The sequence below is a fragment of the Poecilia mexicana genome, unplaced genomic scaffold (assembly GCF_051168715.1).
Source record: "Poecilia mexicana isolate PSO_F unplaced genomic scaffold, ASM5116871v1 scaffold_23, whole genome shotgun sequence".
Taxonomy (NCBI): Eukaryota; Metazoa; Chordata; class Actinopteri; order Cyprinodontiformes; family Poeciliidae; genus Poecilia; species Poecilia mexicana.
The window spans coordinates 18441875-18460842 of NW_028263392.1; the positions used below are offsets into that span (position 1 = coordinate 18441875).

Sequence of the window (18968 nt, forward strand, 5' to 3'; positions counted from 1 at the left end):
CTGATGAAATATTCTAAGTGCTTCTCTGCTGTGCTGGAAAATCATTTCTTATATGGGATTTAAAAAAAAAACTTTACAAAAGTGTTTCTTAAAATTAGCGTTTTTACTGTAAAGTCCTCGGATCTCAAAACAGAAAAACCTGTTTATTTCTGGAGAACATCGAGATGTTTTTATCCTAGATGGAGAACATGTTCAACCCAAAAACCTCGATATTTAGTTGCTTTTGAGTCACTGCTAAGTAAACCCAACTGCTTTGTTTTCTGGTTCGGTTCCGGTCTGACTGATGAAATCTGAGCTGCTCCTTTTCTTTCCCAACTTGTTTTCTGGGCGTTCTGGTTCTCCGCTGTTTGCGTTAATGATCCTCCTCACCTGCAGGCTTTGGGCGGAACCGGACTCCTCCCATCGCCGAACGCAGCTCCCTCCACCCGCTGGCTCGGTGATACTTCCTGATGTACCTGAGCAGGTGAGGAGGAGGAGCAGAGCGTTTCTTCATCCTCACTGCTGCCATTTGCGGCATGAAAACGCAGCAGAGGATCAGCGTTCGGCTCCAACATCAGAGTAAGTCGGTTCTCTCCTTCCCTCGAGTCCAGTGCGCTTTAAACACGAACCTCCTTCCGAACAGCAGGTACCGATGATCTCATATACGGGACGGGATCGGTAAGCTCCGCCCACCGACGTCAGCACGTTAAAGCCGGTTGAGCGTCGGAACACCTGAGTGCGTGCAGGTGAGGTCTAGACCAGAACTCACGTCAACAGAAGGAGACCACAGCTTGTTCTAGATTAATATTCAGAGAAAACGGCCTGAGCCACTGAGGTCCCGGTTCGATTCCCGGTCCAGGCTGAGTCCTTCCTTCATGTCCAGCTACTGTTGAATAAAGAAACAAACAAATATTCCGTTTTATTATTAGATATGTTGTACATGCGCAAAAAGACCCACAAACACTTATTTTAAAGCATTTATCTTAATTTGAGTTAATTAAAGCATCCGGAAAAACTTATAGAAGGTAAAATGTAATTAGCTCTAATTTGGCAAATCCTTGTAAAAACTGATGGAAAGCAACTGACAGGTTTTACTTGTTGAACTGTGTGTAAAGTCTGAGCTCAGCTTGGTGCTGCCGGCCGGGAAATGTTTCTGAAAGAAACGATTCTTGCTTTAGGATGACGGACTCTATGAAAACTCAGCTGGTGAGCGCCATCCATCTGCAGCAGGTGGAAATGCAAGAAAAACCTACAGGCAACTCGCAGGGCAACAATGGTGAGTTTGATGATCAGGTAAATGCTGACACATCTGGTTTTCCTGGACAGATAATTATTTAGAAAAATATCATTATTTATATGAGAAGAGAGAAATCTGAGGATGAGAGGCTAGAAATCTGGAGTACTGATGACATTTCCAGATATCTGATTATTTTTGCTGATTCGTTACAGTTTTAAAGGTGGAACTAAAGATCCACATGGAAGTCGCATCATATGTAAGGAGGAATTATCAAACAATAAACTGCAATAATAATTCTGTACATTTTCCCTTTCAACATGTACACAAACGTTCCCATCACATAGTCTCACTGGCCACTTTATTAAGTACACCTTGCCAGAACTGGATCGGTACCAGTCTTCAGGACTGCTTTGACTCTTTGTGGCTGAGATTCAACAAGAGTTTCAGAAACATTCCTGTGAGATTTTGGTGCATATTAAAATAACAACAAATCGATCAGCTCGATCCATGGTGAGAAGCTCCAGGTCACAAACTTCCTAAAGATGTGCTGTGCTTCAGAGGAAGCCATTGCAGATCAGAAAACTCCATGTTGCAGCTGGTCTGATCTGGATGAAATGACATTATCCTGCTGGAAGTAGACAGACAACCTGGCTGGAAGGTTCAGCTGAAACTCAGTTGGTACTGTCAGATGGTCGTTGGACCAAGTATTGTTCTCCAACCTGTTCTGGTCCAGTTTTGGAGTCTGTGTGAATTGTAGCCTTAGTTTCCTGTTAGCTGATAGAAAGTAGTACCTGTTGTGGTCTTCTGCTGTTGTAGCTCATCTGCTTGAAGGTTTGATGTGTTGTGGATTCACAGAATCCATTCTGTGTGCTTTGGTGGTAACCAGTGGCTATTTGAGTTATTGTTGACTTTTTGTCATCTAGAACTAGTCAGCACTTCTATTCCTTCAAAATAAAACTCCATTAGTTGATGTCCTTTACACCCTTCTGCTCCATTCTGATGGTCGCTTTCAATTTCAGTCAGTTGCCTTCCACACGTCTAGATGTGTTGAGTTGCTGTCACATGATTGGCTAAGTTACTCTTTGTGTTAACAAGCAACTGGTCAGCTGTTCCTCATAGAGAGCTGCTGAGGGAACATAGTGTTTCCAAGATGACAGAACGAGTCCATGACTTGCTCCAGCTTTGCAACAGATTCTCCAGACAACTCTAGTGGAGGTGGATGTCTGTGAGGATCTGGAGGAATTGAATCTGACTGAATCTCTGGACTGTTTTCAATTGCAGCAGATGAGAAGTTCACTGTGGAACAAGCTGTGGAAACCATCGGCTTTGGACGCTTCCACGTCCTGCTGTTTGTCATCATGGGCAGTGCCAATGTGAGTCTGTCTTGGCCCCAGCAGAACTGCAGTGAAGGTGGGACATCTGCACACTGACGCTGTGTTTTTGTGCAGATTGTGGAAGCCATGGAGATCATGCTGCTAGCTGTGGTTTCTCCAGAGATTCGATGCGAGTGGCGCTTGGAGGACTGGCAGGTCGCCCTCGTCTCCACGGTGAGTTTCAAGCATAAACTCAACTCTGTGTCTTATGTAAAAAAATAATAAGAAAAAGACTTTGATAAAAAAAAAAAACTCAACTCTGTGTCACAAATATCTTTGATAAAACTCTGCTGAATGTCACTCCAATTATTTGAAATGTTGTTGAAGGTGAGCTGCAGAGGTTATGGAGACATTCAAAGCAGAATTTTGATAACATTTTCAACATTTTATTAACCCTCATTAACAAAAGAAACTGTTGGAGAACTGGACTGGCAGAATCTCTGAATAGTTTGGGACTAAAGATTTGAAAAGAAGTGGAATTTCTTTCTGGATGGTTGTTCTAAGGAGAGCGCTCCAGTAATCCATGACTACAGATCAGGATGATAGAAATGTTTGACTAAGCAGTTGGTTAATGTTCTGACAGCGGAAGTCTGAAGGTTTTGCTTTCAGACTTCTTAAAACAGGAAACCAAGAAACTCATAAGTGCAGGATGATGACGCCTAACCCTAATTCCAGGCGGAGGTCCTCAAAGTAACACATCCTTGTTTTTGTGGTGGTAAAAATGAGACCATGATGATTTTTTTTAGGTTTTTCAATAATAATTTGAGATTGTGCAATCGACAAACTATTCTGGTAGAGAAAAATGTCTGGACTGCAATAACAAAGTTGCTTCAAAGAGATGTAAAGTAATAATTTGCCTTTTGATTCAGCTGGTAGAACTCTGCCATCATCTCACATCTTCACCATTTAATGATCTTCGCAACCTGTCTTCTGAAAGCTCTCTCTCTCCGTTTGTTCATTAATGGCCACACTTGTTGCTGATTCACATTATTTAATGTTTTCTGGACTCCACAATAGGAACGTCCAGCCTGCTAACCTGGAGAGGATGTGTTCATTCATTCAGCGTCAATGGAAACTCGTATTATTTCACATGTATCCAAAGGAATAATTTATCATAACCGCTTCAAAAGCATTTGGACATAATTTCACAATCATATTCATTGTTTTTAGGACACCAGAATAAATAGATTTGAATAATAAGGGATTATTTCAGCCTGCATTGTGAATATTTGACTTTATGACGCTCGGTTTTGTCAGACAGCAGTGACTCACCACCATCAGTTTGAATCAACGACTGAATGTCGTTTTGCACTCTACAAGTATTTATGCTGTTGACGACTGACTGACCGGATGTCTCCTTCAGATGGTGTTTGTCGGCTTCATGGTTTGTGGAGTTTTGGCCGGTTACATCGCTGACAGATATGGACGCTGGAAGGTAGAAAATGGCTGATTTCAGTTGCAGTGCCATTGGTTTTTTTCTGTGTGCTTCTTCTTGCGTCTTTGTGTTTCATTCAGGTTGTGTTTGGAGGTTATGTGTGGAGCGCCTATTTCTCTCTGCTCACGTCGTTTGCTCCAACGTATGGCTGGTTTATCTTCCTGCGGAGCATGGTGGGCTGCGGCGTTGCAGGAGTGTCACAGGGGTCAGTTCACACAAAGCAGCAGTAGACTGAAGATCCTGCTCTCTGATTAGCTAAACATGATTTGTTTGCTCTTTAGGTTTGTGTTGAAGACAGAGTTCATCCCTGCCAAGTATCGAGCTTACCTGCTGCCTCTGGGCACTGTGAGTTCTGCTCTCTCAAACTTTCTTTCTCAAAGCTACAGAAGCACTGAAGCTCTTTGTGTTTCAGATCTTCTGGATGACCGGCTCCATGCTCATCATCCTCCTCGGCATGCTGGTGGTTCCCACTATGGGCTGGAGATGGATGATCCGGCTCTCCATCACACCAAGCATCATCCTCATCTTCCTCTTCAAGGTGCAGGTTTTGCTCCAATTGTTTGTTTCTGTCATGTCTGTCCCAGTCAAAGCATGAGATGTTTCTGTTTGAACTGATGTCCCCCAGTTTATTCCTGAGTCGGCCCGTTACAACGTGTCAGCAGGGAAAGTTGATGCTGCCGTCAAAACCCTGCAGAGGATCGCCAGAATGAACCGAGCTTCTCTTCCTCCTGGACGGCTGGTGGAGCCCGCTCTGGTATTTTGTCTTATCTTCCTAGAATTACACAGAAAATACCTTGACTACTGTGAAGACTTGTAATCCTTGCTGTGACCTCATGGTGTCAGTGCTGCATATTTTCCCATTTAAAATCCGTCTCATCCAGAGTGAATTTGAGAGCTTCTGTCCATTTTCTTCTGCATGGATGAGGTCCTGTTGTTGAGTCAACACATCCAGAAGGAAACTCAGATGTCCTTCTGCTCTAAAAACAGGAATGGAGAATTATCCTCTTGTTTCATTGTGAGAAGAAGCAGAAAAAATCATAACCATAAACCTCAGATGACCGATGGTTGTTTGTTTCCAAATATGACTTGAAGCTGCTACCGTCATGTTCAGTGGTTTTTGTATATGTGTTTAACATGTATGCATATCTGTGTGTGTGTGTGTGTGTGTGGTGTGGGTGTAATCCCTCATTTGATTTTCTTTAGAAACAAAGAGAAAAAACAGATTTATGGCGTGATCTTTGTTTCCCAGAGGGAACGTGGCAGCTGGAGGATTCTGTTCAGTCCAACCTTCAGGAGGACGTCCCTCCTGCTCTGGTACTCATGGTAAAGTTTGTTCATCTTTGAAAACATGCCGTCAGAATCAGCCCGAGTCGATCACCATCAGGACCACAGTGACCTGGTCTCATCAAAATTCTTGTCACTTATTTGCTTCTGAGTTCAGGATTTTTGCTGTTCAAAATGAAAATAAAGTTCTGTGGTTTTTACTTTTGGTTACTACAGCACTTTGAGTCAAAAGTGTCTACATTTACATGCATTTATATTTTTGTAAGCCCCAAAGCTGCAGGAAGGGGAACAACGGAGCATCCAGGTCAAATAAAGTCTCAGGATCTAGTTTCTGTCTGCCCTCAGGTTTGTGGCGTCCTTCGCGTACTACGGCTCGGTGCTGAGCAGTTCAGAGCTGCTGGAGAAAAACCTGCTGTGTGTGATAAACGCCGACGCAGAGCATCAGGTCAAACACCGCCATGAGAGCGGACTCTGTTACTGCATTCCCTTTGGAAGCAGCGACTACCAGACGCTGCTCATCAGCTCCCTGGGAGAAGTCGCATGTGAGTCCAGCAGTCTGAATGTGTTCATAACGACCGGTTCAACCTCAATAGGAGAGTTGCTGGTCCGATTCCAGCTCCGTCCTTGGGCAAGACGCTTCTCCTGCCTTTCCTGCTGGTGGTGGCCCAACAGGTGGTCAGGGGGCCGAAGGGGGCCCAAAAACCCGATAGGAGTTGTCTGTGCCTGGCAGTCTCTCCGTGGTCAGACCACTTCAGGGCAACTGTGGCTACTATCCAGTAGCTAGCCACCATCAGAGGGTGAATCAATGAATGAATGAATGTAGAGTGAAACACTTTGGAGTTCTCTGGACTTCATAGATTCCTAGACAAGTACAAATCCATCCATCCTTGTCCCTAGTAGGGTTGGTGGGTTGCTGGTGTCTCTCCAGCTGACGTTCTGGGCGAGAGGCGGGGTCACCCTGGGTCACCTGGGCTACCTGGGTCACCCGGGTCACCCGGGTCACCTGGGCTACCTGGGTCACCCTGTGTCACCTGGGTCACCTGGGCTACCTGGGTCACCTGGGTCACCCTGGGTCACCCTGGGTCACCTGGGCTACCCGGGTCACCCGGGTCACCTGGGCTACCTGGGTCACCCTGGGTCACCTGGGTCACCCTGGGTCACCCTGGGTCACCCGGGTCACCCTGGGTCACCCTGGGTCACCCGGGTCACCCTGGGTCACCTGGGTCACCCTGGGTCACCCTGGGTCACCTGGGTCACCCTGGGTCACCCGGGTCACCTGGGCTACCTGGGTCACCTGGGTCACCCTGGGTCACCCGGGTCACCCGGGTCACCCGGGCTACCTGGGTCACCCTGGGTCACCCGGGTCACCCGGGCTACCTGGGTCACCCTGGGTCACCCTGGGTCACCTGGGCTACCTGGGTCACCTGGGTCACCCTGGGTCACCCGGGTCACCTGGGCTACCTGGGTCACCCTGGGTCACCCTGGGTCACCTGGGCTACCCGGGTCACCCGGGTCACCTGGGCTACCTGGGTCACCCTGGGTCACCTGGGTCACCCTGGGTCACCCGGGTCACCCTGGGTCACCCTGGGTCACCCGGGTCACCCTGGGTCACCCTGGGTCACCCGGGTCACCCTGGGTCACCCGGGTCACCCTGGGTCACCTGGGTCACCTGGGTCACCCTGGGTCACCCGGGTCACCTGGGCTACCTGGGTCACCCGGGTCACCTGGGCTACCTGGGTCACCCTGGGTCACCCGGGTCACCCTGGGTCACCCTGGGTCACCCGGGTCACCTGGGCTACCTGGGTCACCCTGGGTCACCCGGGCTACCTGGGTCACCTGGGCTACCTGGGTCACCTGGGTCACCCTGGGTCACCTGGGTCACCCTGGGTCACCCGGGTCACCTGGGCTACCTGGGTCACCCTGGGTCACCTGGGCTACCTGGGTCACCCTGGGTCACCTGGGCTACCTGGGTCACCCGGGTCACCCTGGGTCACCCTGGGTCACCCTGGGTCACCTGGGTCACCCTGGGTCACCCTGGGTCACCCTGGGTCACCCGGGTCACCTGGGCTACCTGGGTCACCCGGGTCACCCTGGGTCACCCTGGGTCACCCTGGACAGGTCGCCAGTCTGTCGCAGATGAGTAGAAATCATTTACCACAATTAAACTTTTTCACTTCTTACACATTTTCATGTAGTAAAATAAATTTATTTGTACTTTATTGTTGATGAACAGATGCAGAACATCAGAGATCTTGAACAGATTTTTTAAAACAGGAAATGTTTAAAAAAAACATTTAAACATTGCTGCTGAATAAAATCCAGTTTATTTTCCCAGTCTGATAGAAGCAACATGTCTTCTGATTTTCTTTCAGGAAACTTTAGTCAGCAGGTTTTTCCAGATTGTCGTTTGTGTTGCTCTGCACCAGGCTGGGCTTGTGACTCTCCATCTTCTCTGTTCTCCCAGTGGTTCCATTAAACATCGTCCTGCTTAACGTGTTTGGACGGAGGATAAGTCTCACTGTGCTTCAACTGTTAACAGCTCTTCTGTTCATGATGGTCAACATCTGCACAACAATGTAAGGACTGCACTGAGTCTCCTCTGATAAGTCACTAAAGACATCTGCAGTTTGATTGGTCTGTCACTAGGAAGTGACTCTGTGTTTACCAGACAGACCAGATTTAACTCACCCTGACTGAAGCAATAATTCTCTGCTTTCGTGTCTTTGCATGACAGTTCATAACCCTCTGCAACCTCAGCTTATGCTACAGCTCACAGTGTTTTATCCTCATACAGGCACAGACATGTGGAACATCTCCTTTCCTCTCAGAGATAGCCAGTTTTCACTGCAGCTCATTCCTTTATGTGTTCTGCAGATGCTCATGTTGACTTCCAAACATAATAAGGTGTACATTTTATTTGGCCATGCATATTATTATTATTATTAGAAAAAGAAGAATAAAAGACAGAAAGAGGGATTTTCCAGCATAATATCCGTCCACTTTCTGTTCAACACAGTCACAGAAAATGTGGCGCTCAGACGAATGGCAGCAGAAACGCTTTGTAGATTGATGTTGGCGGCCTGGGCTCCATGACGACCGGATCTCTAAACTAGGTTGAGATTTGGTTTATTGGGCTGAATCACTAGAACCTGAATTTATCAGATCTTTAGTTCCTGTGCTGCCCACTGAAATCTGACAGGGACCAGTCATTATGATGCAAAACTTATTCATTAAGTCCGTTTAGCATATTTTAATACAACTGAGCTGCATTATGGAAACTTTGTTTCTTACTTCAGGTTTGGCTTCACTGTGCTGCTGTTCCTGCTGCGATCTCTGGTCTCCATGAACTTTAATGTGGTTTACATTTACACAGCTGAGGTAAGAGTTGATCATGTCTTCACATTTAGATAATCCAGCAAAGTTGGCGCAGTCAGAGTACTGATTGTATGCCAGCTCCCTATGAGATGCCTGTTGTTATCAATCAATCAATCAATCAATCAATCAATCAATCAATCAATCAAATTTTATTTGTATAGCACATTTCAGCAGCAGGGCATTTCGAGGTGCTTTACATAATTAAAGAAAAAAATAAGAACAGCATGTGACATTGAATAAAGAGTAAGAAAGAGAAAGAGATAAAAACATACTTTAGAAGCAATAATAATAAATGTCAGATAGCAACAAATCAATTGTTTGCTATATTTTCTGAACCATTCTACACACATTAATAACCACTGCTGTAATTGCAGAAATAACCTATTTTAATTAATGCATCTCTGGTGTACAATGATTATTTTCCCATCTGCAACAATTTCCCAGCATGCTTTGTAGGGGTCACTAATGGGCCCATTACTGTAGGAATATTCTTCCTCCATGTATGGAGCGCACATGGGAGTGGAGGGGGGTGCACACATTTCACATTTTGTCCATTAATATTCATACAGCTAAAGTTCTAAATAGACAAATTGTTGGGTGTTCTGTGTTCACCACCAGGTGGCGTATGTGAGTATTGCTTAGTGTAGAGGAGGAAAAGAAGAGAATGGAGGAAATCTAAATCTGATTCTGTTAAGCAAGTCAAACTGAAAGGAGTTATTGCCTAACTCAAGTCCTGCTTCATGTTGACTTCCAAACATAATAATGTGTACATTTTATTTTTTAATCTTTTATTTCCACTAAAAATCATATAATTATGCTTAATACTTGTACACTGTGAGCATATGAGCACCAAAGTCAAAATCCCTGTTTGTTCACACAATCATGGTTGATAAGCTGATCTTTCTAATCTGATTCTAAAAAGGTAGCAGACCCCGGTTAAGTTTGCACACATACTTTGAACAAATGTTCTAAATGTTTTTATCCCAGGTTTACCCAACCATAGCGCGATCTCTTGGGATGGGTTTCTGCACCTCGTTCAGTCGGATTGGAGGGATGATCGCTCCATTTATTGCACAGGTGTGTTCAAGGTCCAGCTCAAAGACACCATTTTCAGATTGCTGTTGCTGTGTCTCATTGCTTTGTGTGTACTTCAGGTGCTCATGTCGCGGTCTGTGATTCAAGCTCTCACTCCGTTTGCGGTTGCTTGTGTCATCTGCGCTCTGGGAAACTTCCTGTTACCGATAGAAACCAGAGGTCGAGCTTTGCTGGTGAGAAATGTGATCTTTTTATAACAACTATTTTATAACAACTATTTTACGCTGTCATGTGTAACTGAAACTGTCAATTTCTTTATTTTTCAGCAAAACTCCTGAGGATTTCCCTGCACAGCTTCTATTAGATTTTTTCTGCGTGTTACTGGGCCTGTTTAGTGTTTTGCTTCATTGGACTTGTTCACATATAATCAACCCAAAGCTTCTTTTGTAATGAAATACAAGAAGGAAAAACAGCTGTTACAGTCAACATACTGAAGTTACTGCAAACATTTTCCTGAGACATTCAGTACTTTGTTTTACTTTGTGTTTCCTGCTGTATCAGGTTTTTCATGTCAGTCTCTTAAATGCCCAAAATAAAGCTGATTAATCCGTGTGAATATTGTTCAGAGACACTTTCAGACATTTTATCTATCATGTCTATAATGTCTAATTAAAAATCTGAAAGAAAATTAATTGTGCAATTCACTTCAGTAGTCTTATATCAGAAACAATCCTGTTTCCATTTTGTTTCATAAGTGCTTATCACATGTTTGAAGCTGAAATAGTTTCTGAGGTAAAGAGGGACATTTGGTTTAACCCACTGGAATAATGCATCTCTGTGCAGCTCCAGTTCAGCAACAGCTTCATGCTGGGACACACTGTTGGTTGGTGAATGTTTTCTGTCTATTCTGGGTGGAGTTGGACGGTTGTGGGTTTCTTGGTGCTGCTGCTGTAACGTCTAGGCTGGATGGGTCTGGAAATCCTTCGTTTGGTGGATTTTAGCGAATGGGGTGCTCAGTCTGCTGGGGAGCTGGGAGATCACCAACCCCCCCTCAACCATCTGGACGGGATTAAATTGACCTCTGGTAACAAAATAAAGAACCTCTGTGTTATTTTTGACCAGGATGCATAATTTTAATCCCATAACAAACAGGTTTCTAGGAGTTCCTTCTTTCGTCTCCAAACCAATGCCAAGATGATAATCATTCTGTCCAGGACTTATGCTGATTAATATATTATTGAAATATTAAAGGATATGTGTCTAAAAGGTTTTTAAAAGGGTGTGATTCTAATGATTCAACGATTTTACTTGGAGAATGAAATTAGGACAGGAAAAATATAGATTAACATCTATATTTATTTAGGTACCAGCAGTACCTATTGGGATGAAGAGAAGCAAAACGGCATGTAGCACCAATCGAACAAATCAACTTTACAGTAATTACATGGAAATCAGAAGCATCAAGTATAATTAAATAAAAAAGGGCAGAAAAAAAGGAAATGAAAATCAAAAAATATTGTATATGATTTGAGACAGATTAAGACAGATGAAATCAAGGAGAAACAGAAATGTAACTAACAATTTTATGGACTTAGCAGTTCATTGTCTTCAGCACTACAGCACAACAGGAAACTGCTAACATAAATGTTATTCAAGAAGATTCATGTTGAAGGAAATGAGAAAAAAATAAAGAAATATTTATTAGTCTACATGAAGATTCAGAATGTAAATGTATTCAAATTTTAATTGTAATTTTTTTAGACAACCTAAAATGATTAATAAAATATGATCACTCCGACTAAAGGCACAAAATAAGACATGTCGAGCCACACTCCACACCACTAGGGGGCGGAAATACATACATTATGTTTCATGCCAACTTCCCAATGAATTCTGAAGAAGAAGTAGAAAAGAAAAATAACAAAAGGGAGAGGAGTTTGAGGCCGTTTCTAAGGTAAGGATGGGTCGAGGTGGTTCTGTTAGGTTCGGTCACTTCCTGCGTGTGTCCTGTGGCTCGGTTCTGCTCGGTTCTGCTCATGTGTGTAATGACACAATCCTACAGACGCCTTTAGCCTACGGACTTCCATTTTCGGACAGGTCGGGTTATCACCTCCGGACATGGTGCTGATGCCGGTGGTTCAGGTTAAGGTTCTGTTCTAGAGAGGAGCAGAGGGAGAGGATGATTAAACCAGACTTTGTTGACAAAGCATCAAATTTTACAGTCCCAGTCCCACATCGGTGTTTTGTTGGGTTTTTATCAGCTACCGAGCAGAACATGGCACAGAACCTGACGCGTCGGTTCCTTGAACCCACACCTGCGTGCGGTTACCTGTCCTGCAGAGAACAGCGGTCAGACCATGCGACGTTAGTCTCTCTTAAAGATTAGCGTCGTGCATACACATGGTGCATTACGGTAGTAGTGTGCAATGGAAAATTAACTTTTGACTTTCTATTTTGTTTTAGAGTGACTTCAATGGGTAAAAGAGAGTGGGTCATCTGGAGGAACGGGAGATTTTAAAAACAGAATATTCCATAGCAAAGCAGCAAGGGTACCTTTTACAGGTGGAAAAGGAAAATGGATCAAATCCATCAGAAATGTATATTTAAGAGATGCCAATTACTTTCATGTATAGTATGTCCAGAATAAATGTTTTATGATTTTACTGTACAGTTTTGGGTGAATATCACAGTCAGTATCCAGAGAATATCTAACCTATTACCAAATAACCAATTATTTTGTTATTTGCTTTGTGGAGTTATCAACAGTAACAAAATTCTTTCACACATTTTTTTAAATTCTATGTTGTTTTGGATGTAATTAAGATACAAAGAAAAAAGCAGCAGTATGTAACTTTTATAAAGAAAATGCTTTTTAACTAATGGTTGAAACTGTCACTATGTTGTGACAGTCTGAGTCAGATAATCTGGGATCAATCTCCTCGGCCTTCTCCAGTCTAGTCCTGTTCACATCTGAGTAGATTAAAGGGTCATTCCACCAGTTTTCCTCTGTGTTTGTGTAGCAGAAGAAGAAACATCACGTGATCAGGTCATGTGGCGGTCTTTGGGTCAGATCTGAGTTTTCAGGTCACAGTTAGGTTTTTGTATTCTCTGGTTAAATCTGATTGACCTGAGATCATGTCTTTGTTTCTCTGTGAACGTCAGGTTGTCATGGAGACTGCTGTTACCATGGAGGAGGATGCTAACTTTGGCACGGTGAACCCTGAGGTCCAGCCTTCTCCTGACAGAGATCCGCCTAAAGCTGCGTCCAGCCAGGCTCGGCGCCGGCCCATGGGGCGGAGGGGCCAAAAGACAAAGAGGCGGGGCCTTGCTGAGAAGAGGCGTGGCCTTGCTGAGAAGAGGAGGGGCCTCATTGAGAAAAGGCGGGGCCTTGTTGAGAAGAGGCGTGGTCAGGAGAAGGAGGGTGTGACGGTGAAGAGGTCATTGAGCGATGGGAAGCGGCGCTGGGACAAGAAGCATTACTGCGTCTTCTGCCGCCAGCCACAGGTCAAGATCGCTCGCCACCTCCTCAGGAAGCATGCTGACCAGCAGGAAGTTCTGGCGGCCAGCGCCCTACCCACCGGGTCCAAACAGCGCCACCTGCTGCTGGAACATCTACGCTGCAGAGGCAACTACCTGCACAACATTGAGGTGGGATTACTTCTCTAGACGGAGATGTTTCAGGGGACTCTGGGGGGTTCTGGGTCAGTTCATCATCAGGTCCTGGTTGAATCATCCTCATGAAGACACAACCAGACCTTCAGAGGCCCTGAAGCTGAGAGAAAGATTTGTTCTGGTTCTGAAATACTGGGTTAGTTCTAGACCAGATGTAACCGGACCAGAACCTTCCATTAGGGTCACTGTGTCTCTCCAGAATATTTTCCCAGAAGTGTTGAGAATCCTCATGTCATCAGGGTGGTTCTGGTAAATGGGTCTTTGGGTTCTTCTGGGTCAGTTCATCCAGGTAACGGGAACTGAATCTGGGAATGTTTTCCCCAAATTCATTCAAGACCTTTTAGCAACTTTTTATGCCAAAAGGTATAAAACTTGTATTTTATTAGCATCTTTTTGTTGCCCTTTGTGAAAAACACAGCGCTGTGTAGTGGGACACGGTTCATACAAAACTTCTGTAGAAGCTTCAATCCACTTAGTGTCAAAAGTATTCATAGCCAGTCCTGGCTTAATGTTTTGATTTTTATCACAAGGAAATTCAAAAGTTCTGTCCTCTACAATAACTTTCAATGGTTACTTTTTATGAGGCTCCATAAATTTCTGACTGAATGCTGAAGTTGTGTCTCTGCCTGATGCAGATTCACCCTCAATAACTGGACCTGTATTTTCTACTTTTGTATTCTAACTACCGTATTTTCCGCACTATAAGGCGCATAGAATAGACGCTACAGTAGAGGCTGGGGTTACGTTATGCATCCACTAGATGGAGCTGCACTAAAGGATGAACGTCTAAACCCACTTTGTTGACATAAAGAATCTCAACAAAAGTCCGACTCCGGCCGGCGAGGAGACCCTTCCGCGACTGGGCCGGGGCGTGGCCGGACGATGGTCACCCTTCTCCATTCACGGACAGCTTGTTCATGGAGAACGTGGCGCTAAATGACCTGCAGACGACCTGATTCTAGACGGTCGGTAGGTAGATAGGTCAGTCAAACTTTATTAATAGATTACAAACCAACATTCTGACAACTATCCCAGCATGCACCGCGCGCTTCTTCTTCTACGGGCGAAAATTAAGTCGCCCGTAGTTGACTTACCGTAGTTGCTAGACCTGTTGTGGCTCAATACTGGTCCATATATAAGGCGCAACGGATTATAAGGCGCACTGTCGGCTTTTGAGGAAATTGAAGGTTTTTAGGTGCGCCTTGTAGTGCGGAAAATACGGTACCTGTTTCAACGTCCGACTGACTTGCTGTGTGTCCACCAGGTGATCCGTCAGGGACGTGGCGAGATCGTCCCGTGGCGGCAGCCCTCAGAGAAGTTTGATGTTGATGCCAGAAACTACCTGCCCTGTCCTCTCTGCCTCGGCTTCTTCCTCCGAGCTGACCTCTGGAGACACCAAGTGTCCTGTCGGAAAAAGCTTGCCATTGACCCGTCCAAAGGCCCTGGCCCCTCAGTGGAGACCTCCTCTGACGAGGCATTTCCTTCTTTAGAGTCCATAGGTGAACTTACCTTAGATCCAGCTGAGAAAGCGCCTGCTGAGGGCTCGAATCAGAGCTCTGAGCACGAAAAGAGTCAGATCCTGACTTCTGAGCCCAGTGTAAATCAGAACCAGAACTCAGCACAGAACCTCCCTAAGAGGAGGACCAGAGTTCAGGCTGCAGCATCCCGCCTGCTGCCGATCTCTAGCAGTGCGTCAGAGGGCGTCAGTGAGATCCTGCACCGCATGAACCAGGACAACGTCTCTTATGAGGTCTGTACACCTTCACCTTCTAATGTTTACTTGTCTCTGACTCTGTCCACTCTCTAACTCCTCCCTCTGTGTCTTCCCAGGTGAAGTCTGATTGGCTGATTTGTAAGTACGGCAACAAGCTGCTGGAGAACCAGGACGGCAACCAGCGGAGCTATGAGTATGTCAGCCAGAAGCTCCGGGAACTCGGTCGCCTGCTGCTGGCCGCTAAGTCTCTGGACTCTGAGGTCCAGACCCTGCAGGACCTGCTGGCACCAGGTCAGCTCAGCCTGGCACTCTCTGCTGCCAGGAAGGCTGCAGGCTACCGGTGGAGCCGGCCCCCGCTGTCGGTGAAGACCACCCTGAAGACCGTCTGCGACATTGCCATTGGAGAAAGTCTTTTGGATGGAGACTGGGAGGCCGCAGCCAGAACCACCGACTTCTACCACCTGCTGGGGAGTGAGTGGGACAACCTGGGCCTCCAAAACCCTGATCCAGAACCGGGTAAGAACTGAGTCCACCTCAAACAGGTATCTATCGGAAGTACTTGATCACACATTACAGTTTTGATTCTGCAGCTGCAGCAGATGGAGGAACCAAACCCAAGAAACGAACGGGCCTGAGCAGAATCAACAAAGACCCGAGAGCCGATGGTGAGTTCTGACCCAGTCTGATGGAAGCTACTGATCACAAACCAAGAGCCATTTTCCAGCAGGACGTCCTCTACATGTTTAGGTTTTTCTCCTCTAATGACACCATCAATCCACCAGATGGTGCTGTTTTCATCCTAGTCTGTCTCCCTGCAGCTCTGTCCAGATTTGGGTCCAGCCCTGAGGTTCCCTTGGTTCCTCCAGAGTCCAGACTACAGAACCCAGGTGGGTCATAAGTCCATCATAACCTCTGTAGGTCCATCTTGTCTGTGGTCTTTAAAGGTGTCCTCTGTCCTTCAGTTCCTTTCTGCCCCAGGAAGGCCCAGCGCCGGCCCTGGTCTTCTGCGGAGAAGGACGCCATCTGGAGACAGTTAGGGGACCATGTTCTGCTCCAGACGGTACCGGGCAAGGAGGTCTGTCAGCGATGTTTGGATCTGGAACCAGTCCTCAAGGGGAGACACTGGAAGGACGTTAAGAACCAGATCCACAACCAGATCCAGAGCCAGAAGAAGCAGCAGTTCCACGCTCAGATGAACCAGGAGGAAAATCAACAAATCCAAGCACAGAACCAGAACCAAAAGAAGCAGAACCCCCAGTCTGATCAACCACAACATAACCAACAGATCTGTCAGAACTCTCAGTACCAGAAGAGCCCACAATACATGGTCCCGATGAATCACCAAGCCCACGATAGCGTCCGGAACCAGAAGAAGAAGCTGGACCAGCAGAACCAGGTCTACCCCCCTAAGAAGCAACTCTTCCAGACCCGATTGGACCAGCAGAACTCCTGTGAGGTCCACAAGAAGCAGCTGTACCAAATGGACCATCAGAACCAGCAGCTGGAGACCCGGGACACATCCGTGTTGCCGGTTCCACCTTACGATCCGGACGGACCGCTCCGAGCTCACGGACACTCTCTGTTGGACCGGGAACCTCCAATCGCTCCGTATCCGGTTCTGATCCGGACCCCTGGGCCCCACATGGAACCTCTATTGACCAGAAACGACTGGACCGAGGAGGCGTTGGTTCAGAACTACCAGATAAACCGACCGATGGGCCAGAACCTCCTGCAGCACGTCCCTGCAGGAGGAGCACCATCGGACCCGCACTCTGGACGGGTCCACTTCTGATGGATGGGTCCAAAGGTGCCACGTCTGTCTCTTATATCTCTGTCGGAACCAGAACCAGATCAACTGCCTTAAATTATCGAGATGGGAAGTTTATGATTTTCTGCTAAAGTTCTGGTGTTTGTGCTGAACTGGACCAACCTGTAGCATTGACAGTGTTGGGTTGGTTGATTTGTTGACTGGTTTCTGAACCCGATCCAGATTAAGATCACATCCTGCAATCAGAGGTTCTGTGAGTCTTCTTGTGCCAGAAATGGACCTGAGCTCAGATGGAGAACTTTAAGGTCCAGAGACCAAGCAAGAAAAAGCAGAAACTTTTTCTGCCTGGCCCTGGAGTTTGGACCAAAGCTCCTCAGTGAACCCATACTGGTTCCTCAGCTACTGTTTCCAGATCTCTCCTCAGATTTTCTGTAGAACCCAACCTTCCTGTGGTTCCTTTAGAACCCTTCCTCAGGCTGAACCCATCCCTGAAATCTTAACTCATGGAAAAGTTCTGGTTGGTCCAAAAGTCATCATTCTGACAGAGATCCAGAGCCCAAATGAATCATAGCAGAACAATACTGATTTAATCTGATGGTTCCTCTTGGATCCGTTCCAGTTGTTTCACCCAAGTATATCCAGGGTTCTTCTGGGCTCCTGGACCGGGCTGATGGTTGGCTTCTAGATATGGGCCAATGGGGTCCAGTGCCCCTGTAGAACTGGTCCTGTCACCCGTTATGGTCCTAAACCTTGACCAGTTGGTCGTTTGGACCAGTTTCATTTTTTACCTTTATATTTTTATTTGAACAATGAATTAGAAATGAAGGTGTTGCTCTTTTGGCTTCAGTGATTAAATATCCCTGTTTTGTTCTCCTTCTTTCTGTGCAGCCATGAAAGCTGTGATCCCACCCGGCCCGGTTCAGTTGCCTTTATGTTTCAGGTGGTTCTGGTTTCAATGTGAGCCAGTTGCCTTGTACCAGCAGAAGTTGGTTCTGATGCACCATACATCTGAAATAAAGTTGCTCCTAAAATCATCAGATGGACCTATTTGATTCTTCATCTGGTCTCTGGTTGTTCAGGCATGATGAAGTTCCAATAGACCTTTGAGGTTCTGTTCCAGGTTCTGCTCCTAGTTTCATGATGTTTAACTTCTCAGCAACACCACTCAGAGTGGTTCTTCTGGGTTCTCCCTGCCAGAGGTTCTGACTGGTCCAGGATCCGTGAAGACGTTCTCACAGACATCAGTCACCATGGTAACAGAGACATCATACTGCACAGATTTCATGATCAATTCTGTGAAAAGCTGACCCAATCAGAAGGAGCCATGTTTGCAGGACTCTGGAGTCGCCAGCAGGGGTCGCTCCATGATGAACGATTGGCCAATCAGATGATCGTCATCAAGGGAGAGTCCAGACTACTCTGGACTCTCCCTTGATGACGATAGTCATTATTGGGACATTTCTGACATTTGGGACATAAGAACTGTTAAATCTAGAGCATGGGTGGCCAAGTCCAGTCCTCGAGAGCCACCATCCTCCAAGTTTTAGAAGTATCCTTACTCCAACAGACCGGGATCAGCTCTACAAAGGCCTGATAACGAGCCATTCATTTGATTCAGGTGTGTTGAAGCAGGGATGCATCTGAAAGTTGCAGGATGGTAGCTCTCGAGGACTGGACTTGGCCACCCCTGATCTAGAGGATCAAAATTGTTCAACTTCTTTGCTCGTTGTTTTCCTCCAGTCTCCCGAATCCAGAGTTCCACATGTACGCAGTGGAAACCACACAGAGAACAACCAGTCGCCATTCAACTTCAGACATATCTAGAGTTTTATTCAGACAATTAAATGCATAGAAAAAACAGATCAGCATCACACCCAAACCATCAAGAAGTCCAAACCATAAAACAGACATTAATTACCTGAAAAAAGTAGAAAAATGAACAAAATGCAAAAATAGGAGAAAACAAAGGTCCCTTTGGGAATCGATCGTGCGGCCAAAAACGAAGCAACTCGGCTTGCTGCTGTGATTTTCTTAAGAGGCGTCTTCCTAATTTTAATATATGCATTGAAGGTGCATTAACTGTCACTAAATATCCA

At 45.8% G+C, this 18968-nt stretch overlaps 2 protein-coding genes across 4 annotated transcripts; both read left to right on the plus strand.

Annotated features, from left to right (window-relative positions):
* Positions 1-425: 425 nt before the first annotated feature.
* svopl (SVOP-like) lies at positions 426-10406 on the plus strand. 3 transcript variants are annotated; one of them, XM_015010069.2, is made up of 17 exons: positions 432-558; positions 623-725; positions 1158-1255; positions 2498-2589; positions 2665-2763; positions 3953-4024; positions 4105-4229; positions 4306-4369; positions 4437-4562; positions 4650-4778; positions 5274-5347; positions 5654-5850; positions 7773-7884; positions 8605-8686; positions 9671-9760; positions 9838-9951; positions 10045-10406. In XM_015010069.2, exons 3-17 carry the CDS (start codon positions 1159-1161, stop codon positions 10054-10056), a joined length of 1485 nt encoding a protein of 494 aa, XP_014865555.1. In that variant the 5' UTR covers positions 432-558; positions 623-725; position 1158; the 3' UTR covers positions 10057-10406. The 3 variants fall into 3 exon arrangements, with proteins under 3 accessions (XP_014865553.2, XP_087859127.1, XP_014865555.1); XM_015010067.2 differs by lacking the exon at positions 623-725 and having other exon boundaries at positions 426-558; XM_088003001.1 differs by lacking the exon at positions 623-725 and having other exon boundaries at positions 426-558; positions 2501-2589.
* Positions 10407-11383: 977 nt separating this feature from the next.
* Positions 11384-17906, plus strand: LOC106931753 (uncharacterized). Its single transcript, XM_015010065.2, has 7 exons — positions 11384-11672; positions 12881-13366; positions 14655-15140; positions 15221-15620; positions 15695-15769; positions 15923-15991; positions 16067-17906. Exons 2-7 carry the CDS (start codon positions 12887-12889, stop codon positions 16894-16896), a joined length of 2340 nt encoding a protein of 779 aa, XP_014865551.2. The 5' UTR covers positions 11384-11672; positions 12881-12886; the 3' UTR covers positions 16897-17906.
* The last annotated feature ends 1062 nt before the right edge of the window (positions 17907-18968 follow it).